Raw genomic sequence first — 27,458 nt, 5'->3', positions numbered from 1 at the left:
TGTCATGTAGTAATTGTGCTGGACACTGAATTCATTTATTAATACAAAACTCTCTAACAAAGCAATCACCTCAGTTGCTTTTTGTATGCCAGATATTAGCTATACCACATTCATGGAACCAAATTTATCAACCCCCACCAAAATTAAGATGATTAATTGTGTAATCTTTTAATTCATTAAACTGCCCTCACAAATATTCATCGCCCTATCAAAAATTAATCAGTGTGCAGTTTTTAATTATTTATGTTGTCCTCATAAATATTCTACTGCGCCTACCAAAAAAATATTTGAGTAACTCATTATAATTTCAGCACCCGGCTTCATCCACATCACCTTCACAAAAATTTACTCTTTATACTATAAAAATATACCGTATATTTTGATACAAATACTACACCATATATTTTGACACAAATACTACACCATAGAACAGCTTTAGTATAGTACAGTATGAATTCTTTGTCTGGAGTAAAGCCTTATAGTCATAGAAAGCTACATGTTAACCATTTTATTTTGACTCCACTGAATGCCTATAGCTTGAAAATTGTTTCACCGCCTGATCTGGAATTTCAAAAGTGTTTTAATGTTTTTGACTCTCACACAGGCTTTCAGTGGCCTTAATTCTTGTAGGTCAATTCTTATAGAAACATGTAAAACAGTGTACTCCATTAGAACATACACTTGTCACTATAATACCTGCTAAGCAAATGCAGCAAAACAAGCGGGGTCTTTAAACACATTTGATACATGTCTCGTGCTGTTTCACCATGTGTGTTGTTTACAGTGTGTAACTCATCACATGTCAGGTGCTAAATGAATTTTCAGACTGCAAAACAGTATAATGTGTTACAGCAAAGTACACACCATGCACATTACAGCTACATAGTATATCACACTGCAACAATCATGCATGCATGAGTCTGTAACTTGTCAAATTCTTACACACAGTGAGTAGGATGGTATGTTTTTTTAACGCAGTTTTATTTTTACACTCCATGTGTACTAAAGTAACACACAGGAACTAAAAACAGTTGTGGTCAATAGGCCAACTCAATGTGGCTTTGGGTTAGTTGTATTTTGCGAAAAGGTACTTTTTTCACACACAGAATTTGACCCATTTTTTGAACTTTGAAGCTTCATAACTTCTTTATCATTGCATATAATTAGCTAAATGAAATTTTCCATGAGTACAGCTAAAGTGGCTACATTTTGGTACTAAGAGCAAGTTAATCAGTATAAGGAGTCAAGTGTTACATCATTTTGTTTGCTGGCATGTAAATGTATGGAAAAGGTACCTTTTCGCAAATCTGGCCACATATTAATATGATAATGGAGCTGTAAAATTCAGCCCGAAGTGGCAAGCTGCATCACTGACAAATTTATGGTTAGGTGTGTTTATTTGTATAATAATTTGTAGCTAATCAAGGGCGGGTTTAGGGGGGGTGCTAAAACACCCCCTTCCAAAATTTTCCTATGTGCAAGCTAGGAAGCTTCTAGAAGTTGCAGTACAGATGCAATTGCATCTTATACGTATGCATGAGCAATGATAAGATGGAAAGAGCAATGAGAATGACTAATATTTTCTAAGAATTACTAAGAGGGGTTAAAATTATACTTTTGGTGTAAGGCTTAACCTAGACGTTACTGAAATCGAAATATACTCTAATAGAACAGTCAATTACTCTAATAGAACATCCATCATAAAAATAATTATGTTTTTCAAGAAGTTACCAGTGTGTCCTCTTGACCTGTGCACTGCTATCTCACCATTGTTCCAAACATCCTGCCATATATACTATAATCACTTAAAATTAAAAATTTATACCTTTTTATGTACTGAATTATATATGAAACATCAATACTTCTTTCTAAAAACAACTTCTGTCAAATGGTTTAATATAAGTGGGTATTTTCAGTTGTTACTACAAACTTGATGCTTGGGTTGACATACTTTCTCTTGCAAATAAAACAGTAATTATAGTGAATTTCCTAGCATGTATAAAGTTAATAAGGCTGCAGCGTCTGCGTAAGAGCTGTTTTGTTTTTGTTTTATATGCTTTATTAGTTAGGCAGCACCCTAACCTCTATGCTGCATTTGTCTGAATCTCCCCATCTTAGCATCAATTTAAGCTAAATATTACACAGCTTCCGGAGTTTGCACTCCCAAATCCTTTGGAGTGCAACTTTATAAGCTTAAATGATACTGCAGCATTTACGCTGTCAGTGTGTCCAGGAGCTAAAATGGGGTTAGTTGTGGCCAAAAACTAATTGTATTATGTAAGTGACTTTGAACCCCAGTTGTAATACATATAGTGTAAAAAGTCAGGTTGAAATAGCAACAGAACAGTCTGTGGCTATAATATAAAGTTGAAGTTATTTGCGTGTTTTAAATCTCTACATTTGACTAAATGACCTCAAGATCCAATCCTGAATTCTCCATTTGACCTTATAATCAACTACTCTTTACTCTCTTTGACAATCCTGACCACTAATAACATGTAACAGTGTAGCTCTGTTTTTCAACTAAAATTACTTATAGCCCCTTGGAAAATGGCTATTACAAGATTGAATCTGGAAGCAATCTTAACCAAAGACTGCATGTATTGTACTGAAAGATTGTGGGTACAAGATGGATGAGTTCAGGGGAGCAGACCCCCAGCTGGAAAATTCTATGCATTTGTATTTATCCTCTCAAGCCCTCTCTTCATTGTTACTGTTTGAACATTATAACTATAGTTTGAGCTGTATGGGACTGTAAAGCACACTATACCTTAAACCGACTTATTTTAGTGATACACTAAATTTAGTGATCTTGTATGTATATTGAGGAATTTACATGTAGCCCATACAAAATTTTAAATTCGTGAATTGATGTTATCATCAGTTAATCAATGATTTTACAGGTATTAAATTTAGCAAAAAAAACAAACAACAAAAACTAAAATTGCTAAATTCCAAAATAGTGTACCACTAAATTAAGGTATGTATTTCAAACACAAATGGCAACCTTGTTAATTGATCATGTGTAGCTGATACCCATATCTTTCCCCTTCCTGTTCTTTAATATTTAAACAATAGATTTTTAGTTACTGGCTGTCAGGGGCTAAAGGGGCTAGTTGTGGCCAAAAAGCTAGTTGTAATGACATTTGGTTAGTTAATAGTGATTTGGCTAGTTGTAAAAGTCAGACTAAATAGCAAGCTGCACCACAGAAAAGAATAAAGTCAAAAATTACATACATGTGCTGTGCATGTTTACAGGGATTTGACTAAAAGTACCTCAAGATCCAGTATTGAGATTGCCATTTTCAAAAATTTTTCACTTGTGGTCCACTAAAATTACAACTTATAGTAATGGTCATTTCCCAGTCCACTATATTGATACAAAATAATTGCCTTAAAATCTTATAGCTAAAACAATATAGTTTGATCCAAAGAATTGGCTTGTACATCACTGTAAGTTTGTTTGCTATTTCCTAGTTCCAGGTCTCATTCACTTATCTCAAATTGCTTCCAGATTCAATCTTGCCACAATTATGTTCAAATATGCTCCCACACCCCCCTGTAATCCCTTCAATCATTCCCTTCACTGTTATTTTGCTACACAACAATCGTGACAATATAGAACACTAAATACAAAATATGTAATTCAAACACAAAATTTATAGCTATGTACTACTACTACTACTACTACCCCCCCCCCGGTCTCAGGTTTGGGCTACTTGTAAAAAAATAGTTTTTTAGCCAACTGAATACAACCGTTGGGAAATAAAGGTTTCATTTCATTATTATTATCCTCAGGTGACATCATATTTCAGTCAAAAATATTACCAAATTTAAGCATGCTCTGCATGCTATACTACTATATATCAATTGGCTATTGCTTTTCTTGTTCACTCAGCCATTATAAATACCTCTGTGAGCACCCCCGTTATGAAATCCTAGATCTGCCCCTGCTAGTATAGCTATATGTGTGGATGTTTTTATACATCATATCCAAAAAAACAATTGGTGAATCGCTAGAGCACTATGACAAATCATTTGCAACACTCCTGTATATATAAAAACTCAGAAACAGTGGATAGTACAAGCGTGGTAGCATTTACACCCCGACTGTTAGTTTTTTAGTCACTACCTGGCCTGCATTGCAAAATGAAAGTAGTGAAACTGCTTTGTCAGTCACTTCATTTTTTCAGTGAGTGAAAAGTAGTGACAGTAATGAAAGTAACTGATAATGTGATAAAGTAGCCTGCCTAAAAATGCTGGCAGAATTAGTACGGACCTTCACTGTTTGTTTTGTGTATATAGCAGTGCAGTGCATGTATAAAATAGCACAAATGAAGCAGCAACACTATGCATGTTTATTTGCTCTTTTTAGCACACTTATTGTTAAGCACACTTTGTGCATCTATACACTCATCCTAATAGAACAGTCAGCCTGTCAAGCACATGTACACGATGTCTCGGCTATGCCTGCATGTAAGACTAAAGGCTGAAATGCTGTGAACAACTGCACGCATGTGAACAGACCAAGAGTACCAATATGGTCTGTGCATCCTATAGCTACATTGCATAACTGCATGAGTATGACATATGCATGAGGAAGGGAAATACACTGTGGTATACTATTCTACCTCCTCCCTAGCAGAAGTTCTGTTGAAAATACACAACTTCAGCAGACAACAAATTATATCCTTTTAGTAATTGGTGATTATAATGCTTTGTCAGGCTACAGGTACCAAAGTGTGTAAATTACCACATAAAGTACTACAGGAAGTTGAAAATAAAAAGTGCATTGAATAAGTTTTGGTCATGCCACATAAATAGCTATTAATCTGAAGGGTATACAAGCCATGCAACTTTTATCTTGGCAGTGGCTATGATATTGTACTTAATTGTTCAATATATTCTGAACCACCTGTTATATAAAGTATCTACAACCACCTTCAATATTCAAAATGAACATGTACATGTATTAAGATATATAAGTACATACAAGAAGTATAAACACAAATGCATGCACTTAAATTTAACTAGCTATATACACACAGATCTAAAGACTTATTTGTTGTGATGTTCTTTTCTTGTTTTGTATCACCTTATGACAAATTCTGATCACCTTGTGGTACTTTTGGTTTTGCACCATGATATTGTGGTGTCTTAGGGACTAACCCAAACTCAACCAAACTGTAACATGTATCGATGATCATCTTTTCTGTATCTTGTGGTTGAATTCCAAGTTCGTTGATCATTCTGTTGTTGATGAAAGTTAATTGTTTACCAATGCTCGGATAAATTAAACTCATCTCAGAATTAAACAATGATATAAACCAGGCAACAAATTTTGGTAATTTGATTTTACCGGCTGCTTTGTATCCCTGAGGGACAAATTCTTTATTTACTACTTCACACATTTTACGGAAGGAAAAGTTACTATCAGAGACAAGAATGTAGCGCTTTCCATTGCATTCAGGCTTCTCCATGGCAACAATGTGAGCTTGAGCAACGTCACGGACATCAATTACTACCATATTAAGGTTAACAACTGCAGGAACTTCTCCTGATAGTGCAGCCTTTATGAAGCCAACTGTAGTACCTGCATTCTTGGTGATTACTGGACCAAATACTGCTGCAGGATTCATAACCACCAGCTCAAATTTCTTCTCCTCAGGTAAATCCTTCACAAAATCCCAAGCAGCTCTTTCCGCTAGTGTCTTGCTCCTTTCATATGGTGCACAAGCTTCTGGAGGTGACCAATCTTCTTCACTGTATGTATTGTCTGACCTGCCTGGGTGACCTACTAACCCACATGACACTGCTGCTATGGAACTCGTTAAGACAACTCTCAACACAGAGCCACTCTCAGCACAAGCAGACAATACATTTAGTGTACCATCGACGGCGGGGCGTATCACATCTTCTGGATTTTTGGGAACGCCTGGTGGAAGAGGAGAAGCGATGTGGAGAACATACTTGCAACCCTTCACGGCAGGAATCCAACTACCCTTGTCTTGTAGATCAGCTTCACAAAGTTCAAGAGGATATTTAGCATCAGGAATTAGTTCCCGTAGTGGCTTCACTTTCTCTTCGCTCTTCAAACTCCTGACTGTTCCTCGTACGCGATAGTTTCCAGAAATGAGAAGTTGTTGTATTGTATGAGTGGCGATGTAGCCTGAAGCTCCACTGACCAATACCAGGGGGACACTTTCGTCCACAACTGGTTTAGCTGTTGTCACTGCAACGGTGATTTCTGACTGCCCGGATGCCATCGATCCCTGTTAGCCGGATTTGAAGTTTGTTAGTTATGGTCGTTTAGCTAGTACTTTTAAAACTATATTTTATTGTAAGAGAAATGGACTATTTATATAGAGAGCAGTTCACAACAGACAGTGGTTTCAGGTTTTCACTTTTCAGCATAATCCTCGACAATTCTATACCCACGTGGCCTAGCACGTGCATGCACGTGGCAGTATACCAAAAGCATAATTTTACGAGTACTGTGTGTGTAGCAACAGGGGCGAGTATATAGCTTGCACACAAGTTACCATAGTCTCCTGACTTCAGCTAAAGTGTACTCTTCAGTCACTTGAATACAATTGTTAAAATAGCATTAATGCAGCTAGTTTGGCAGGTCTATAACTGCTTACCGTTACTTTCTTATCCTGTGAGTCACATATTATTATTTGTTATTATCTACTTTACCAGTTAGGCACTGGAGAGTGTACACAGAAGGCAGAGCCTGTTCGAGGTGTTTACCCATAGCCTAGGAGCCTAAGCGAAACACATAGGAGAGTACCATTCAGTGAGATGATAAACTCACTTGACAGTGTTATAGGATATCTTTCTTGCTACAAAATGGAACGTAAGCAATTAACATACAGATCTTCCAGTGGGAAGGACTGCTTGTTTTCCCGCACACACTGAAGTTTACCAATGGATCCTTATACAAGTGTAACATAGCAGTTTCTACATGAGAAACCATATACTTGCAATCAATTTAATTGAACCGTCTGCATATCTTGAAAGTAAAAAATGCAACATAATTTTGCTGGTACTTGTAAGGTCAAACATTTGAAACTGAAACAAATTACAATTCACAATGTTGTCAGTGGTGCAACATCCTGATGTAATTTGCAAGTATAATAAGTGTCATACAGACACAATGAAAACACTTTAATTAGTTGTGAGATGTCTGTACAAGTTTACTATCTTCCTCCGACAATTCCTGCAGTAGCTTGACCTCATCCACAGGTGCTCTAATTCTTAATTCTTTCTCCTCCATTATCTCTGTTATCTTTGTCAGTTCTGTAGGCAGGTATCTCACAGCATCCAGATACAGTACCTATAATATCAAACACTTAACAGATTTCAAAGTTAATCTACTCAACTACCTTGACACCAGGACAAAGTCGGATGGCTTGATAAAACACAGCACTGGTGCTTGTTTCATCTCCATGTTCAAACTACATATCAAAGAGTAAAATTATGGAATACAAGAGTGACTGGTACCTCAAATGCCATGTATAGTCTCCAAAGTAATACACAACATCGACCATTTGGTGCTTGACTGGCTCGATAAAACAGAGATCTAATCCTGTGGATAATACCCAACACTGGTTCATCGATGGATATCCTGGTTTGATGTGATTTAAGTGTTTGGTAACGTAACCATTCTGCTTTGATTGCATATAACCAACTTGAAGGCATATTATTCTGTGACGCAACTGTGTCAAAATACCGTCTTAATCGGCCGGTCACAAAACACCTTTTCTCTGATTCAATAAAGCAGTTCAGAAAGTATGGATTATTGGGATAAAGTTTTAGTGAATTCTCAAGAATGACATGTAACAATTGAGGTGAACAGTGTTGTGACCTTGACTGGGACAGGATGAGTTTACAAGACGTCATGAAAACCTTTTCAAGATGGCAAATACTGTAAGAGGAAATGTTCATTGTTGACAAGTGATTAACAAATTGTTCACAATGTTCTTTGACAATTTTACAAGTGTTGGACAAGCCAGAGAGAATCGAATTTAAATGAAGAAAACAGCTCATCAAAAAAGAGTATCTTTGAAGACAGTTTCCATTTTGAAGTAATGTACTTGTGTCTGACAACATCTTCAGTGCTTTCTGGCAAGCTTGTAATAATTTATTTTGAGCTGACAACGACTTTGGAGCAGATATAGCACTACTACCAGTGGAATACACATGGTAATTGCCTTCAGTCAGACATACAAGAACATGCTTTACATATGAAACATTTTCTGGTGTGAAGGACAATTCTTCACCATCAGAATCACAAAGGATTAGTCCAATCAGATACAGATACATGTGCAGAACAGGTATTGATGAGTTGCTGTCTATATCAACTGTACATTGTGATAAAATTTTCTCACAGACTTTTATGGCATCATTCCTTCCCTCAGAGGTGAGTTCCAAGTGAGCATAGTTACACCATAGCTGAACATTGTTACGATGAGCTTGAAGCTTGAGAAGAGCTTTTGCCAACTTCTTAACACATTTTATCTTTTTCTTAGCCTCCTTGGGTGTTGCATGCTTGGCAATTGATAGCTCAAAACCCAACCAATTCTGGGCAACCACTGTTTGATTTTGGGAAGAAAATAATGGTAAGCACTGGTTTAGTAAATTTCTAATAAAACACACAGAATGGTGAGCAGATGGATTTTGTAAAGTTTCCAACTGTATATCGTCAAGCTGGACTCCATCCAAGTCACTCCCAATGGTACAGCATGCTATGGGAACTGCAGAGCCTTGAAAAGTTTTAAAATTTTTAATCATGGCACTCACAGTACTAGCAGTAGTGGGCGGGGCTATCTGACTAGCTTGCAGCAGTGCATGCATCACATGATGATGTACACAACAGTTGCTTGCCACTGCTGGAGTAGACACACCAAGAAAGTTGAGGAAGTGCAACAGTAGTAACAATCGTGACTCTTCAGTTTTCACCCTGAACAAGTATGGAGTAATATCATCAAATAAGACTAATCTATCAGGATCTTCACTGGTATCAGCTGTACTGTCTGTTGGAAGCTTCCATGGCAGATGATGCTGTGATTCCCTAAATGTTTCCAGATTAATCCATGATTCTGATAATGGATGTTCATGAACTAGTTCCATCTCTTGATCATCATTGGTACCTACCTCAGTTACTTTGGTATCACTTTCATTCCAGACTTGTGACAATTGTACAAGTCCAAGCAGAGTAGTACCTCTTTCCTTGTCACTCTCACGTTCTACCCAGTTCTTCCACCCCACGGCACCCACTTCACCAATTCTGGCCGCACCACTGTCCCAGAAAGGTTCTAAAAAGGCTATGGCTTCCCTTATGGTTATGTCAGCTGATAAAGATGGTGGACAACACAAGTTGAACTCAAGAAGTGCCTGATACAGTGCTACTGCTTTTTCTGTGTGTCCAGCATTTCTGAGGAAGATGCAGAATAAGGCAATGATGCTGACCATGGATTCTTCAATGTCAGCGTCAGGAGTATGGGAGCGAAGAACTCCTTCATGCAGTGAGGAAAGCATGGAGATACCTTTAGCATAAACTGCACACAGTTGGGAGACAGTGAAAAATGAGAATTGCCTTTGACAATAGAGTATGTAATCCACCCAGAGTGAAGCCTTGTGTGGGAGCTTGAAGACAGTGTCCCTCCAAGATTTGACCATTTTATCATGATCCCATACCTCTTCGCAGAGTGCCATGTACCCTTTAATCAAGTCTACAGAAAGGGGATTGGTTTGCATGGCTTTTTCAAAGATTGCCATTTTTCTCTCTATTAGGGCAACACGGTTTTGTTTCTTTGAATTGCCACCATCACCTTGTAAATCAACCCCAGGCACACAACCCCAAAGAAGTGCTTCATCTTGAAACTTTATAAACTCTAGCCAAAGGGAAACATCTGAAGGATCTTCTGCCAATGACTGGTTATATGCTTTAGCTTTCTGTGTGACATACCACTCAGGAGTATCTGTGTTGGTGTCTTGGTTTTCATCAGATGGCTGCTGTTCTTCAGTTTTTTTGATAGAAATAAAACTCTCTTTCCACTCAAACGTGTCATCCTTAGTACTAGTGTAAACCATAGTATCTTGTTGTTTACTGAGAGAAGATTTGAAGTATCTTGACGAGCCACTTTTCTTGTGTTTCTTTGACATTTGCCTGCCCCTACTATCAGTGTAATTGATTTCATCTTGTAACCCTACACAGTAGTTAGTATGTCGTCGATATCTAGCTATGTCAGCACTATACAAGCCTCCGTATCGAGCATTGTCTATGTCTGGTGCTCTGTCGAACCGATAAGCCAATTCAGGTTTAAGACCAACATCTTCCAGCCATACGGCTTTGGGTTGAATGACTGCTGTTGGCTTAGCTTCATTTTCAGGTGACTCTTTCAGCTTCTTGGACTTTTTTTCAGAATGTTTGTGCCTCTTTCTTCCACTCTCTCCATACAGTAGTTCATTTGTAGGTTCGTTGTAACTTTTATTTTTCAGCCAGTCCAATTGGTCATCTTCAATAGCTACAAGTAACACAAAATAATATTCTCAACCACAATGAAATGTATCAGGACCCATACAAAATACTCTAATAGAACATACAAGCTTAAACAGTGACTCAAAATACACGCAGTAGTACATACCCTGCAGACAGTTGTATTTAATTTCCTGAAAATCACATGTATATTATGTGTCAGTACTAGCGTGCACAGCCATGGCCAGCTACTTTATACTGTTCGTTAAATGCATCAGTGAAATCTGTTTATCCAGGTCAAATTTCCTACTATTTTTAAGTAGATGGGTGCATTTGACAAGTTGATTTACGCACAATTGGCACAGTTTAGGGTTTCAATTCCTAATAATATAGTGACCTCCACAAAAAGAATACTGGAAGTGGTACAGTACTAAGTTATTTGTATAAAGTAGTGTATCCATCTGGCCTCCATACAACAACACACACTGCATAACACCTGCCCATTGGATGACAAACAATGCAAGAATGATGACCTGAGGTATTGGGCACCTCAGGGCACTGAAAATGATGACAGCCCCCTCTGCCCTTAGTTATATCAAAAGCTCGTAACATTCGTATGGAGGACTTTTGCACACTCCCCTGTATACAGTAGTAATTCTGCATTAGTATATGTATTTACATTGGGCTGGTGCAAGTACAGTGCTCAGGTGAGTGAGGTACATTTATTTATGTAACTCTTTGACACCTCAGATCAAAGGAATTCCAGAGGATACATTTGCCATGTATACCTCTTTACAGGGAGACATCTAAATGTACACCGGCGTATATTGAAATGTATCCCAAAAAAGTGATTGCACTTCTAAAAGAGCAAGCCACTTTCATCAAAGCAAGCATGGCCTAGATGTGGATGAGGTAGTGGTACTGCCCTCTATTTGTTTTATACAAGCTCAGACCAAAATCAATTATGGAAATAAATTAATGCTCACATGATGATTACATAAATTGAAGTGTTGCAACAAGAAGCACTCAAATGAAAGTGTTTCAGTATCCTTGCCGTTCTACAAGTTGGGAAATGTTACTTAAAGGTGAGAACCAGTGTTACAGTACATTCACAAACATTTTCGAATGTAGACATGCCCACATTACGGATGACACAAGTTAACCACTCTATAACGAAGCTTACTGTCTTTAGTATATGTTGTGATTAGTATTTAAACAGCGTGAAAGCATTAAAACACTTGTAAATTCCCTGAAATTTTCCCTACTTGACTTTTCCGTGATATCTGTAGGACTTGTACGTTTATCATAACAATCATAGCTACAATGTTATTTGCTGCCTAACCATAATCAAATCTTACGAATCCAGTGGTTACACTCATATTGGAATTAAGGCTATCAGCCTGAACGGAAGTGTTACACATTAACTGTAACATGGGCACTCGTGATTTGCCTAATACATACGTCCACAGCCCTCGAGCTTTGGGCATACATATCAGGCAAATCACTCGTGCCCATGTTACAACTATAAAATATATACAGTGCTGTTTAATTACTCTAATGCAACACACATTTACTCAAATAAAATGACAGTCATTTTTGCATTCAGATAATTGAGGCGTTCTGAGAACTGAGGAGTCACTGTAGTACTCTCATGTCAATGTCATTAAGGTTGCTGCATCATATTAGGTATGTGAACACCAGATGGTCCTCAGAGGCTAGTATATTACTATAGGGCTGGGAATAATCATGATTGTTTTGTGATGTTGAGATGTGTTTTATAAATAATCGTGATGATGTGACATCATAGAGGTAAATGTATATTAGTTAATTCAAATTGTGGCACATACTGTTGTTGATCTGGAAAACAAGCCTACACTTCTCAGACAGTTCACTGCATGAATTAATCTTACTAGTTAACCTGTAACCTGTAAGAAACCATTAAATTGTCGGAGAATACTATATTATTCATTACACTATTTGCATTAAACTGAACTGTTTATGGCCTTAATTGTGTTGAACAGTTGTACACAATGTCTTTGTTAAAATAAATGATTGTCCATATATGGTGCTATTTATACATGTAAAGTTATAGCATCGTGATAGTTATCATAATCATGATATGTTGCATCCTATAATAATAATAATAAAATTTCATAATTGCTTGGTCCTATATCACTATAGTTACAGTGGAACCTCTCTTAACAAACTGCTCAAAGTAAGGACACACTAGAAAAAACCTCCATAGTAAAGACAAAATTTTTGCTCCCAACAGGTCTGTTTAATATATTTTCTTACCTCTGAAAGAGGAAAACCTCTATATTACAGCAAAAAAGTGGCCAAAAATGCTGGGTCTCTAAACGTCCGTAATAGAGAGGTTCCACTGCAATGCCAAAATATTCTCATGTTCCTTAGTAACAACACTACAAGTTATTGGTGTTGCGCCCAGGTAACCATAGTGGTGAAATCCGTGGTTTCATAATATGGGAGTTTGGTAACACTCACCCAAAACAATGGTAATAAGGAAATTGTCATGACACAATGCAGAAAAGATATGTCACTACCTTGAAAAACCACCACCCTTGCGTAAAACTCTGGGAATGACATCACCGTTGCAATCCCAGTATGCAACCATATTATCTATAGTTTATGCCAGTAGGTGTCTTAATAGACTATATGTGTGGTCCATTTATTTAACAAAAAATGATCAATTTGCATAGCATTGATTAGCAGTGTGCCTGAGTATTTTTGACAGTGAATGACTATCGCAAACCCCATACAAAAGTACTGGTAGCAAATGCGGCTCAAGCTATAACTCGCCTCTAACACTACAGACTCGGCTCCTGTTTCTAGCTATACAGGTAGAGGAGTCTATAGATTTGAAAGTACTGGTAAGTGGTCTATTTTCTGAGATTCGCATTTTTCTATGTAAATTTATCGCAGTCGTTCACCATCGTGATGTGTTAAATTGTAACAAAACGTGTTGTGTTTTTAGAATGTTTTCAGCAGTGCATATGGACTATTAATTCTGTTTGAAAAGTGCTCTCAGCAATAAATGACTAACATGGCAGCCATTTAATATTGTCTTAGTAACCAGACCCTATTATATACAGTACTTTACTTTGCATACCACAGTAACAATAAATAACTTCAGTGATAGGATGAGAACTGGTGCTTTCAGCGTGGTATGGTTGTAGACATTTGTTAAGCCATTCTACTGCCTATTTATACACACAACTACTCTCTTAATCTCTGCTATTAAAAATCCATTTGCTATATTTCACTACTGTAGACCACCAGCTGCAGCAAGGACCCAGTTTTACCTTGCAAAAAAAACAAAAAAAGTGACATGATTGTACTGGACCACAAGCAGTTTACAACTGCTTCATTAACAGTGAACAGATCAAACTACACAGTCTTCGTGATATTCTGGACATCAAATGATAGTGAAGTCCTCGAGTGAAGTGGTTGATGGGTCACGTTTATATTACGCATTAAGTGCGCCAGACGAAGCGACGCCTCTTCAGAAATCGATTATACTCATTGATATAATACGTACGTACTTTATCACTATAACTTACCATCCTTCTTTTCTGCTTGGTCTACACTGGAGAAGGCCGCTGGAAACAGAGCCATCGGTAGTAGAGCCACAGGCGCTTGACAAAAAGTAGGCGCTTAAAATAACAACCACGTGTAAAACCACTATAATTATATTTTTTTAAAAAGGGTGAAAAATTCCAGAACAAAACAACTAAAGACCATTATGTATTATATTAGTTAGTGTATTAATAATATCTTTAATATCTACAGTTATTGATGCTGATCCCATTAGGTTCAAACGATACCCCTTGTAGTTTCTCCCAGCAAGAGTAGTTAACATGTGGAAGGTTGGATTGCCAAGTTGGTCTGAAGGGACTAACTCAAATAACAATGCACTGTCTCGCAGCCACCACGCATGTACCAAACCTGCACCATGAACACCGATAAATATATCTGCACTGTGGACAAGTTTGATTTGTTCACACATGGTCAAATCTTCGCCATGAAATGAAGCAACGTTTGGCACAATTTTACCCAACTCTTCAATAAGTTGTTGACCATTTGCAAGTGATCGTCTGAAATTTTCTGGCTTGTCTGCAGGGTGGCGCTTGTATTGCTTACGTAGAATAACAACAATCTTTTGTGGATTACGATATCCGCTATCATAAGTTGAATCGTCAAGAGAACAAGCCTTTACTGCTTGTAATCGGAATATATTAATAGCAGTGGAGGGGCGATCTTTGCCATTGCAGTTGAAGCATTTACCCCGAACATCAGCCTCCATTTTACACCTGAACAACAGACTAGCAAAACAGCCTGGAGGTAGGATCAACTTTTTGAAGCAAACTGTTTCTTCAGGAATATCGTGAACAAATTCAATTCCAGGGAAAAGTAGTTTCTCATAGTCACTGAAGAGATATTGAAAATCGTGTGCAGCAACACGCATCACTTTATAAGGCTCTTGCATACCTTGGTCCATGATAACTTTGAAAGTATTATACCAAACCAGTACCTCAAAGTAAATGTGGACATTGTTTCCTTGAAACATAATTGTTGTTTCATTAACCCATCTCTTACAATCACTCCGTTTGACATGCAACGATTGCTTCAGAGATTCTTCAACCATTAATCTAACGTGGTCACCAGCTTCAGTAGTCCTGTGCAGTTTGCTTGTGTCAGGTGAGCTGCACTCAGTCTCATCGCTGTCTAACAACTCAATAGCATTTGAATTTTGAATATGATCTGATGTCATTGCTGAGTACAATTTCTGTGGCCTAATCAACACATCTGAAATACTACACTCAGCCATTCGAGTAGACAAAGGAGTTCTTCGACATGTTATGGAGCTGTGTTTGGTGCCTTTAGCCATACACACTGGAACAATTTCTTGAAAAGTTCTGTGCAGAAAAGTGTCACAGAATGAGCCGCTATCCCATCCATGGCCACTTGGAGGAGCTAAAGTCTTAACAGTTGCTGGAGTTTTAGCAGTAGTAGGGGAAGCAGTTGTTTCAGATGTCACCTTAGAAGTATCAGGTGTTCTAACTGACTCTGTTGTTTCCTCATGCTCAGTATGCCCCATGGTCACTGAAACTCTTCCTGGAGAAACGTCCAGTGAACCAAAAAATCTCTTCGCTGTTTCCTCTTCTTCATTCACCACTGGTATAGACCGCCACATTGTCATGTACCAAGACAAGAAGAACACCACCATTACAAATAACATCCCAAGAAAGATCCATCTTTGTACAGGTTTCATCTTGTGCAGAAATCTCTTATGAAGTTTGTCACATTCTACAGAACTCCTATTCCACGTTCAGTGGCTTAAACTACACCTACTGCTGGCTAGCCACTCCGGGACTGCGACCACGCGCGTTTACTGTCCAAGTATTGATCCTAATTAATGCGCATGGGGTGCTTATTAAATGGATTGTATTACACTGTGTTATTCATGTCTTACAAATTAGCAGACGCGTGTCCACACTTGCTGCCTTCTTCATTGTCATCGCTCTCTTATGATGGATTCGTAAATGTGTCGGTGAGTTTGTAAAGGGCGTACGCTAGTCACTAGCGATATTGCCTGTTGCTGCAGGGGAAAGATTTTAGGATCAGCATCAGTGCACCGAACCATGACAGACTGCAGGACACACGGTAGCTATAGCCATACTCTACCATGTATTTTATTTTTATTTGAAGCATTAGTTGTGACTGGCATCTTACTCACATGATACAGGGGTACCAACACGTGATACAAAAGGTGCAGCCTGTGAACATTGCAACAACTATTAAATATCTACCCAGCTTTTGCAGCAAAGTAAAGATCTGTCAGAGTTTATTGTGGAGTTTAAGAGTTTACTAGTGAGTTGCATATTTATGTGAATATATTGTGTGGTATTTTATTTAGAACAGAGTTGCTGACTGCCACCATGTTGTTAAGCAGACACCACCACCATCATACTATCAGCAGTTAATTGAAGAAATAAATGAATTAGGATGGGACAGGTACATACTTGTAATGTAAGGTGTTGTGTTGAAGCAGAAAATCAACCTTTAGTCTGTAGCGTAAGTCCCCAATTATCGGCAGGCACCAATTATTGGCACTTGTAAAGTACATAGACTACAGAATATATAGAACCTATCTAGCACTGTGGGTTGTTATACCCTCTAAAACATTTCTTACAATCATTTTCGTTCAGTAGTTATTGTTCCTAAAGCGCTCTACAAGCTATGCTGGCTAACCATGGATTTGCGTAAAAATAATTTTGTATTGGAAACCAGTATGCTTTTGCATCTAACCTGAACATCTCTCGAATGGCTGGCCTCATCTTTGTAAACTTGTTATCCAAGGACTGCATGTTCCACAAAAATTTCACAAAGAACCAACAAGGCTCCAGAGAGTTACTCATGAATTCACACAGTCTGCATCAATCACTGAAGTACAGGGTGCCGATAATAGGTACCTCATGCTGATAATTGGCACACGATAGGCTTTGTGATTTCACTTGTAACACAACGTTCGCTCACGTGAGATAATTAAAATTTGGTGCACTAAGCAACTATGGACTGCTCTATTGATTAGTCCAAACTGGAAGTTATACGTTGCTGTAGTGAAGAACTGCAATTGCTGGATGAAATGATGCCGATAATTGACGACTTACGCTAAACCTTTTGATTTTGTAGTGTATTGTGCTTGTGCATATTGTAGTAATGAATGCAGCAACTCTGGCAGACTGTATTGGATCACCACTAGTATTTTTCTGAGCGTTATACTGTCAATCATGATTCCCTTTAGCTTTCTCACAGCACTTACAATTAATGTGATACAAGCTTGTGAGGATTTTTATACAATACTGTCTGTTTTCATAAATGTTCTAGTTAACAAGTTAGGTAGTTGTGTAACAATAATTGTACCTGTCTCCACAGAGTTTCCTACATTGACGAAGGCTTCACTACCATCAAAATTAGTTGCAGGTAATCACAATGTACTGTATGTAAAGAACATATATGAAGCACCTTACACATGTTCATATTCAAAACCTGTTTTCAACTGATGTGGGTCTTGGTCCAATTTTTAATTTCTGGCCAGTTCAGTGTTGTTATACCATATTTCATATTGTCTCTGTTAATTCTTGAGGGTTTAATCTGTGCACAGTATATATCTGTGAAAGATTATGAGGTCGTGTAGTGTAGCCTCTTTCACACTTAGTCATAGACCTGGGTGATACCAGAGTTTACACAGCCTGTTGGTATTTATACTTTTGTGAAAATTGATCTTTTAATGACACTGTAAAAGAGTCCTTCAAGGTGCCCACTTTTTAACCTGGAGCATGACCCACAGTTGATTGAAGACTATCACACGTCTGTGACTTGTATTCCAAATGACATGACACTAATTTTCTAATTGGAGGGCTCATATATTTTTGAGTATCATTACCAATGGCAATTGAGATTCAAAGATTTGTATGGTGACTAACAAACAAGAAATTGCAGCAAAACTACCATGTATGGTACGACAAAGAAACTATGATGTTGCAACTTGGAAAACCAGCTGAAAATTATAACCCATACATTTTATATACCTTTACCTGTTAGTTTTAGGTTGATATCTTCTTCCAGAATTCCAGAATTGAATAGCGAATCACTTCTTATTAAGCCCCATTGTACTTGGATACATTAAAAGCATTTGTGACGTCATTTGGGATAAGGTTTATTGGTACTTTGAATTGCAAGAGCTACGGTAATTTCCAGTTTGATCACATTACAAACATGTAAGAGGAGTCTAGACTCATGTGTGTCAAATTATTCATTTGATTATCATCTCAGTTTTAATGTATTTGCTGTGGTCTGTTATTGTGGGGTCTTAGTGGTATACACATATGTCAACTATAAGCAGCCACAGACTTTCATGTAGTAACATGTAGTAATGAACGTTTTGCTTAACATTGTATTATTGATATTTATTGCAGAGATAGCAGTAATAGAGAACACGTCTTGACAGTGCACTTGCCTGAGAAGGTATGTAACTACTGCACGACCCTCACATGTAATGAATTAAAAGTGTTAGACAGAAATTACAAAATTGTTGGTCCAAACATCCACTTTTATGAAGCACTTATTGACAAACATGGAGGTTGACAAATTTGTCAACGTGTCCTTTTCTCCAGTACAGTAGAACCTCAGTTATCCGGACCCCACTTATTCAGATTCTTGGTTAACCAAACAATGGAAATGACTGCTCTATTAGAGTAATGACTGTTCTATTAGGGTAGTTGATAATACTGAAATTAAAAAAAAAGTTCTTTATGCCATTGTAAGGCTATTTCTACACAGTTTCAGAGATATGGGCCTTTCAGACTTATGAACCACCCCTGGTCCCAAGGGGTTCGGATAACTGAGGTCCCACTGTACTTGGTATACGGTAATGCCTGATCACCTTTCAGTAGCTCAAGTACATTTGTGCTCAAATGACGTGTTTGGAGGTAGTGAACAATTTACAGACAGGTGACTTTTTCATTAAACAGGTGACTACATTAGGTCACTTTGTACATAAATGACACAATTAAATTGCCTAGCCTAAGTTGGTGACCTTATCACAGAGATGTAGTGGCGAACCCAAATAACTGATGCTGCTTTATGAGCTTAATATCTGTAATGTTAATTGAGATTGCATGCGTATGTATACTGTTTAAATAATTGTTTCTATAAAGTTTTATTAGTAGTATAATATAGTACTACTAAGTAGTTAATGATTTGAAAGGGAGTTTCAAGCAAAACCGCCCGTTTAGAGCAGGTTTCACTGTGGTCAATTGTATTTGTCACCTAATTGTGTGTCACTTAATCATGCTATCTACTCATACAGTATCCTTCCTCTCCACCGATGTGTGTTGCTGACCTACCCGTGGCATTTGAACCAGAATGGAGTAGCCAGGTAGTGTTGTGTGTCTTCTATTGTCTTTTTTTAGAGAGTGTGCATCTTTTATTTCTTTTATTAGGAAGTGTGTGTCTTTTATTAGAGAGTGTGTGTGGAGCAGAGGAGGTTGGACACACTTTAAGCGCTGCTAAAATAAGTCTTTATGGAGTGGAGTAAACAGTAGTCTTGATGTAAAACAGTGAGACATCATCATTTCTGTTTATGAATACATACATGATCAGTATGATGAAGTTATACGTGCAAAAAAGTGACTTGGCGTTTTCACCCAAAACCCTAAGTACTATTGCAAAACAAAGTGTATCTCCTTAAAGCTTACGTGAAGAGTGATCTAAATAATTATTGAGTCTGCCCCAGTCAACCCCCCATTTGCTTGTTTTGTATTGTAACTATTGAGGATCATGTGAAATGCCAAATAAAATTACATGTATGCAATTAAGGGTAATAACTTGGTGGCCCTTAAAACGTGTTCAACCTCCTCTGATTAGAGAGGATGTGTCTTTTATTAGAGAGTGTGTGTACTGTACAGCAAGTTATTGTTGTGAGCCCCAAATTTTTTAGCAAAGCAGCTAGAATAGAGTATCTAGCATAAATTTCTGCGATTGTGAAATCTGTGAGACACAAATGATTTCTCTGTAATTCTTAAGTGCTATGGCAATATTCCGGAGAATGCTTATCAAGGTGTCCATTCTACAGTGAGGTTGAAGTAGGAACATCTGCATGACTGGAAGTGGCATGGGTGTTCTTATCAAATGTGGCACTTAGCCATATTGGCAGAATTTTACTGTGACGTATGTAGAAAGCCAATCCCTGACCACAATACTACTGATTATCAACAATTTAGGAGAGACAGACTGCACTGCTTTTATACTGCCAAGGTGCTGTGAGGATATTGTAAGGTTGGTTACTGGTCACATTTTTTTTGTGAGAATGTGCAAACCTCCATTATCCCTGATACACACTATTACTATATGTTACTAATGTGCTATCAGAGAAGGTGAATAGTATTATAGATCACCAATGTGACTGTGTGTCTTATCTCATTGTGTAGGACTCTTTAAGTACGATAGTCAAAATGTTTATGGAAGTAAGACACAAATTACATTACCTTGAGGCCACTTGTTACATTAAAGGAACTAGACAAGTATCAAACATTCTGGAATGTGGTTGATGAACTGGATCACATGACCTATGTTCTGGAGCCTGAGACACCAACAAGAGCATCAAACACTCGTCGAATTTTTGTTGGTCTGTGACAATTTCATTTACACCACATATTTATCATATTTTAACAGCTCGTAATGTATCTGTACACATTGTAATAGACCCACTTCATCCTCTCTCATTTCCTGAATGTCGCTTCCTTGGTCAGGATAGTGGTAAGGTTTCTTTAGCTTAGTGTGCTGTGTTAGTAATGTGATGTGTACAGCCACAGCAAGTCTCAGACAGAAACTGAATTCTCAGTTACAGACCTGGTAATTTATTGTGTTACTATTGTAATATTATTAACTTAGTAAATTGGATTCATAAATGGTTATGCGGTTGTTTCTTTAGAACACACACACACACACACACACACACACACACACATGCCATGCACACACACACACACACACACACACACACACACACACACACACACACACACACACACACACACACACACACACACACACACACACACACACACACACACACACACACACACACACACACACACACACACACACACTACATATGCAGAAAAAAGAAACAAAGGAGTGACACTTAAAAAAAAAAATTGTTACTATTTTGAGGGTGTTAGAATTTTTTGTTTGGCTGTTAAAGGTTTTGTTGTGTTAGTAAAACCGTGTGTGTTGCAAACTTGTGAGTCATGCACATAATTTGTGTTAAATTTTAAAGGGATGTTAACTTGAGTGTTCTAACCAACTTGTCGTCACTTTTGGATATCACATTCCCTAAGAGACCATCACAAAATGAGGTCAGTAGCTAGCAAGAGTTAGTAATAGCCGGGAGGTTACCCTCCCAACTTGTGTGTGTTGTACTGTTAACTTTTATAACTTGCCTTCCCCAGCAACAAGTACAAGAAGAGCAACTCTTAGCAGAGTGTTGTATATGTTATTCTTATCGACTGGATGGCAACACACCTGAGGTGGTGTGTGACAATGACCAATGTTGTCAGGCATTCCACCATTCCTGTTTGTTTGAGGTACGTGGGACATATATACATGCACTCATACACTACTGCTGTCCTTGCAGTGGCTGAAGAGTGTACCAACCAGTAGACAGAGCTTCAATACAATATTTGGTGAATGCCCATACTGCTCCAAGGTATTTCTTAACATTTATCAAAGATGGTTGTCATTCAAGCATTATTCTCTTAGCCCATCAGTGTTAATTGTGTATAAACAGGAGCTTGTAAGCCTCACAAAGTATAAATCATCCAAGAGTCATGCAGAGTTGGTCTAGTTGACACATCTATCATCACATTATTCATGTATATATGTTATAAAGTGATGAAACAATATACTATGAAACAAGATTGAGTACATGGTCACTATAATGATGTCGCTTTTTTAAATCCTTATGCCGATGACATCATGGATTACAATTGGATATTATATTTGGGAGACTCCTACATATATTTGAGCATGAGTTCTAATGAGAATCAATTGACTGACTATTCTATCCTGGAAGAAGGTATATTGACCCAGGTATGGTTGTAAAGGGTATAAATCTATTTCCTAATGCTGGGTTAGAATTTTCAGCTGTTTTTCCAAGTTGAGTAGAAATACTGTTGTTTCTTCATTATTACAACCATACCTAGTCGATATCTTGTTTGTTTGTCATCATATGTACCAGTCTTTAACATCTCGATCACCATTGGTAAAAATACAAGAGTCCCCCAGATAGAAAATTCATGTGATGTCATTTGTATTAAGGCTTATAGGGTGGCTGTTAAATGTGATTGCATTGCACTCTTTTATAAAGATTGAAGAAAAGACAGGCAATCTTGACAGAGTGAATGTGTAAATGGAAGACCTTTCACATCACCTCATCCAGGAAAATGATATTGTGTTTGGCATATCACAGCTACCACAGGCAGTACTTGTGGCTTCTAATTAACACTGGCAGTCGATCTGTTTATGGTACCACATTGTAAACATTTTTTTTTAAGAATCATTAAGAGGTGATCAAAATATTATAGTTAGAGTATGTAAGGCTTAAAATTGAGGTTGGTGAATCAATCACAAAACATGTGGAGAAAAGCAGTGTATGAGCTGAAATTAAATCCCTTCTTGACCTGTCCTTTGCTATCTCACCATTGTGCCAAATACCAAGGGGTACAGGAGACCTGATGGGGGGGAACTAGTTTTAGGATAAAACTTTATGCAAGCATGGAACTCCATGGTACACTACAAGTATATGTAATCTTGTTCAGTACGTATGTTTTATGTCCACAAATTAAAAGTGCTCTAAGACAATTTACAGGTCTCAAACATTTAGAGCATAGCATACATGTATACTAAAACCACTCAAACCCACCAGCAGCTTTTTTGTTGTTGCAGAACATGCATGTACCAAGCCAAGACTTGTGTTTTTCAAATCACCTTATATTCTTATTGGTCAGTGCATGCATAATAATTTGATACACAGTTATGTACTTTTAATCCACCATGTTTGGTTTATGCAATAATGAATGTATAGCTATACTTTTTCAAAGAACAAGTATAATACAGTGCATTTGATTTCACTATATAGAATTTAAAAGAGGTCTTATTATCTAAAAAAAAAGTTTTATGATTGTATCTTAGTTTTATTTAATTGTAAACATTCAAGTAATACTTTTAGTTTTAGTAAGTTACAAAGTAAAAATTGAAGCGTCGTTTTTGAAAAATCATAAAAACTTCAGTTTTTCAGATAACTAATCACCAACTAAATAAAACCACTTTTAGTTTTAGATACTAAAGCAACATCTAAAGCAACATCTAAAGCAACACTAATATAAATCAAACAGAAAGTTCCATTCCCATTCTTCTGGATGCAATTCGTGAATATATTTCGATGCAAGCAACATTTTTTAGTTACATGTTTATGTCTCCCTGTATTGACAGGCTTTAGCCTTCTCACAGGTCCCTATGGTGTGACAGCATTTAATAAGCAGCTGATAAATGAGCTGCCATTCCACTTGTACTGCATAGATTCTAGTTCAATGCCAAGAGTGTGATCTCCTTAGAAATCCTGAGGGTAAAATTCTTTATTTACTATCGTGCAGATTTTACAGAATGGCAAGTCACTTTCAGCAATGAGAATTAAGGTATATATATAGACTATAGCGCTTTCCATAATCATATTCAAGCTTCTCCATGGCAACAATATGAGCTTGAGCAAAACAACTATTGCCACTTATATGTAAGTTTGACAACTCCAGGTATAATTTTCCTGTCAGCATAGATTTTATAAAACCAACTGAAGTGCCACAGATTTGGTGAGAATTGAACTGAAAATTGCTCCAGATTATATTATTATTATAGTTGCTTTTTCAAATTCCCGAGCAGCCCTTTCTGCTTATATCCAAAACTAAACAGACTATATAGATATAAACAACTGTGTATATAAATTTCTATGCCTTTTGGCCTAAAGTGCTTATAGTCAGTTAATGTTTAACTGCATGAGTTTACCACAAATAAATCCCAATTAGAAATCAGTCATGAATACCAAAATTTAGCAAGTCATAGAAATGAGTAATGTGCTTCCTTATGTAAAGGAAAAGAACAAGTCTCACATACAGAAACTTTGCTATTATTATGATGCCAAATATTATCTTGAATGTGTCAATTAAGGCTATTGCATTGGTGTCTGCCCATAACCTTGATACCCTAACTCTTTTTTAAAAAGAAGTATAGTTCAGCAACATTATGTTGTATGCCTTTTTTAGTATATCAGTGCAATTGTCAGTTACAATAAGAAACCTCCAAATGGTTTGCACCTTCTCAACCTACTGTAGTAGGTTGATCATGAGTGTATCTTCTGGTCTACCACCAGGGCCATGACATGTGGTGTCTCAAGCCAACCTGTTTGATGATCATTTTGTCTTCAACAAGATCGTTTATCATCTTGTCATAACTATATTTCCCTTGAAGAGCTGCTGGGGAGGATAATTTCAAGCAAATTAAGTAGCCAGATGTTAATTTGTATGTCAGTACTATTTCTGTGATACAGCTTAGCTACGACTTTCAGCTTGACTTGCCTTGATATCTTAACTAGCCTCATCACTGTACCATTTACCTTCAAACAACCTGTTGGCCACAACTACATTTTCCTGGCAATCTGCATGTATACTATTTATACCTTAAGGTGACTAAATTTAGCAATTTTGTATATTGACAAAATTAGTGCATACAAAATTTAGTGATTTTATGAATTGATGTAATTAATTAACCATACATTTTGCAGGTTTAGCAAAAAAAAACCTAAATCGCTAAACTTAGTCACCGTAAGGTATTGGTAAGTGAATGTTGAAACAGTACACTTACTGTACATTATTTTGTACAAAATTTAACTCATGTTTGTAACATGACATGTATGAATGCAGTTAACAATGTGTTTAGTCTTGCAACTTTGGCTCATCCTGGGGATCTGCTTCAGTCAGTTGCTTTGGACTCCTTTTCCTCAGTTTCATCTTCTTGGGAGTCATCTTTTGTTACAACAGTTTCGTGTTTCTGAGAGTTGTCTTCCTTTTCATCAGTTTTATCTTTCTGTGTGTCATCTTCCTGTTCTTCTTTGTAGGACTCCTCAGCAGTTGCCTTCTTTTCTTCTGGTTGAGACTGCTCATCCTTGTGGGGTTCGTCTGTGTTCTCCTTGCCTTCTTCAGGCTTAGTCTGATCATCAGCAGGAGAACCTTCAGTAGCAGGAGGCTTAATGTCATCTTTCTTATCTTCACCTGCTTTTGCTTCTGGTTTACCACCAGGACCGTGATATTGTGGTGTCTTAGCTATCAAGCCAAACTCGATCAAGCTGTAGGCAGTCTCGATGATCATTTTGTCTGCAACTTGTGGCTGAATTCCAAGTACATTGGTCATTCTGTCAGTATTGTAGATTACACTTTTCCCAATATTCGGATAGGCTGCTTTTACCTGACTGTTGAACATTGACAGAAACCAAGCAACAAACTTTGGTATCTTCATTTTACCTGCCGCCTTGTATCCTTGAGGCACAAACTCATTGTTCATTACTTGGCAAATCCTTTGGTATGGAACGGCACTCTCAGAAACAAGGAGATGACGCTTTCCATTACATTCAGGCTTCTCCATGGCAGTGATGTGGGCTTGGGCAACGTCACGGACATCAACAACTCCCATGCTGATATCAACAACCCCAGGTACTTCTCCTGCCAAAACAGATTTGATTATGTCAACCGAAGTCCCAGTAAATTTGGTGAGTATTGGTCCCAAAATCACGGCAGGGTTAACAACTACAAGCTCAAATTTCTTCTCCTCAGATAGATCTTTCATAAAATCCCAAGCAGCCTTCTCAGCCAATGTCTTGCTCCTTTCATATGGCTCACAGGCTTCTGGTGGGGACCAATCCTCTTCACTGTATGTATTGTTCTGCCTGCCTGGATGACCTGCTAACCCACATGATATTGATGCTATTGAGCTGGTTAAGACAACTCGCTTTACAGTTCCGCTTTCAGCACAAGCAGACAGCACATTTAGTGTACCATCGACGGCGGGACGTATCACTTCCTCTGGATTCTTTGGAGTGCTTAATGGAAAAGGAGAAGCAATGTGTAGAACATACTTGCATCCCTTCACGGCGGAAATCCAATTTTCTTTGTCTTGTAGATCAGCTTCACAAAGTTCAAGAGGATATTTAGCATCAGGAACTAGTTCCTGCAGTGGCTTCACTTTCTCTTCGTTCTTCAAACTCCTGATTGTTCCTCGTACGCGATAGTTTCCAGAAATGAGAAGTTTTTGTATCGTATGAGTGGCCACATAGCCTGTAGCCCCACTGACCAACACCAAGGGAACACTTTCGTCCACAACTGGCTTAGCTGTTGCAACTGTGACTTCTGGTTGGGTATCCCCGGTAGCCATCTTGAACTCTACCAGACGTCACGTGATATGACGTAAATTCAGTTATTGGATACTAAAGTTTACAAACAAGTACAGTAAAGCCTGTGTAATCAGGCCACTGCATAAAGAGGCCACCTGTCTAAACTGGCCATTATAAAAATCCCCACATGTGCCAACTGTGTACAAAGTGACCTGCTTAATTATAATGCAACCACCTCCTTACTGAGGTCAGAAAATTTTGTCCCTATGATGGCCGGAATAGACAGGTTTCACTGTAAAAGGAAAAATGAATTTTAAACTAAAGTAGGGACAACGTAGTACCACGATAAAAAGTACTCAAACAAGCTGGATTGGAGTAGTATGTAATGTCCAATTGTTGTAAAACAATAAGAAGCAAATTATAATATCCCTACTGTGCGCTTCAATCTCCACAACACAGTAGGGATATTTGCTTCTTCTTGTTTTACAGCAATTGGACATTACATACTACTCCAATCCAGCTTGTTTCAATACTTTTTATCGTGGTACTACATTGTCCCTACTCTATAGTTTAATATTCCTAACTAGATTTTTCCTTATACTTGCACAATATCAATTACAAGTGATCGGTCTAGACTCAGGGTTACCAAGTTACTAAAAAGTAATAACGGAGTTCTGGAAAGACAAAAAAAATTACATATAAAGTATTTTAATAATGATGCATATCAACAGATCAACTCTTTTCTGCAAGATCACTATAGTAGTGCTAACTGGGTTTTTGAAAACAGGTCCTTAACACTTATCCATATATCCATTTAGCAATATTGGTGCTAGCTATTGACCAGGTTTGATGTTTCCCTATGAATCATTAAAGCTGGTAAATTGGCTGTGTATATACATGGAAAGACCCCTTTTCACAAACTGACTGGTCACAATACACAATTATAGTTAATGACAG

At 37.6% G+C, this 27,458-nt stretch overlaps 5 protein-coding genes across 7 annotated transcripts; 1 reads left to right on the top strand and 4 right to left on the bottom strand.

The window, feature by feature from the left end:
• Positions 1–4,944: 4,944 nt before the first annotated feature.
• On the bottom strand, positions 4,945–6,435 carry LOC136269400 (uncharacterized). The gene has a single exon (XM_066064950.1). It carries the CDS (start codon positions 6,264–6,266, stop codon positions 5,097–5,099), a length of 1,170 nt encoding a protein of 389 aa, XP_065921022.1. The 5' UTR covers positions 6,267–6,435; the 3' UTR covers positions 4,945–5,096.
• A 581-nt stretch (positions 6,436–7,016) lies between these two features.
• Positions 7,017–14,162, bottom strand: LOC136237107 (nuclear exosome regulator NRDE2-like). 2 transcript variants are annotated; one of them, XM_066027392.1, is made up of 4 exons: positions 14,062–14,162; positions 7,507–10,532; positions 7,389–7,460; positions 7,017–7,339 (listed from the first exon to the last, which is right to left on the bottom strand). In XM_066027392.1, exons 1-4 carry the CDS (start codon positions 14,114–14,116, stop codon positions 7,175–7,177), a joined length of 3,318 nt encoding a protein of 1,105 aa, XP_065883464.1. In that variant the 5' UTR covers positions 14,117–14,162; the 3' UTR covers positions 7,017–7,174. The 2 variants fall into 2 exon arrangements, with proteins under 2 accessions (XP_065883464.1, XP_065883465.1); XM_066027393.1 differs by having other exon boundaries at positions 7,516–10,532.
• A 12-nt stretch (positions 14,163–14,174) lies between these two features.
• LOC136237109 (uncharacterized) lies at positions 14,175–15,937 on the bottom strand. The gene has a single exon (XM_066027395.1). The coding sequence runs from the start codon at positions 15,771–15,773 to the stop codon at positions 14,232–14,234; it is 1,542 nt and encodes a 513-aa protein (XP_065883467.1). The 5' UTR covers positions 15,774–15,937; the 3' UTR covers positions 14,175–14,231.
• LOC136237110 (E3 ubiquitin-protein ligase FANCL-like) lies at positions 15,891–21,982 on the top strand. 2 transcript variants are annotated; one of them, XM_066027398.1, is made up of 16 exons: positions 15,891–16,052; positions 16,107–16,165; positions 16,217–16,271; positions 16,316–16,372; positions 16,419–16,516; positions 17,438–17,485; positions 18,481–18,529; positions 19,374–19,442; positions 20,494–20,529; positions 20,576–20,690; positions 20,738–20,821; positions 20,872–20,917; positions 21,345–21,423; positions 21,517–21,651; positions 21,702–21,773; positions 21,827–21,982. In XM_066027398.1, the coding sequence occupies exons 1-16, from the start codon at positions 15,918–15,920 to the stop codon at positions 21,848–21,850; spliced, it is 1,161 nt and encodes a 386-aa protein (XP_065883470.1). In that variant the 5' UTR covers positions 15,891–15,917; the 3' UTR covers positions 21,851–21,982. The 2 variants fall into 2 exon arrangements, with proteins under 2 accessions (XP_065883470.1, XP_065883469.1); XM_066027397.1 differs by having other exon boundaries at positions 16,211–16,271.
• Positions 21,983–24,940: 2,958 nt separating this feature from the next.
• LOC136268832 (uncharacterized) lies at positions 24,941–26,574 on the bottom strand. The gene has a single exon (XM_066064295.1). The coding sequence runs from the start codon at positions 26,540–26,542 to the stop codon at positions 25,088–25,090; it is 1,455 nt and encodes a 484-aa protein (XP_065920367.1). The 5' UTR covers positions 26,543–26,574; the 3' UTR covers positions 24,941–25,087.
• Between the last annotated feature and the right edge of the window lie 884 nt (positions 26,575–27,458).

This window comes from Dysidea avara, chromosome 10, assembly GCF_963678975.1.
Source record: "Dysidea avara chromosome 10, odDysAvar1.4, whole genome shotgun sequence".
Classification (NCBI taxonomy): domain Eukaryota; kingdom Metazoa; phylum Porifera; class Demospongiae; order Dictyoceratida; family Dysideidae; genus Dysidea; species Dysidea avara.
The sequence above is the reverse complement of the archived record's forward strand: the minus strand, read 5'-3'. Positions and strand labels throughout refer to the sequence as shown.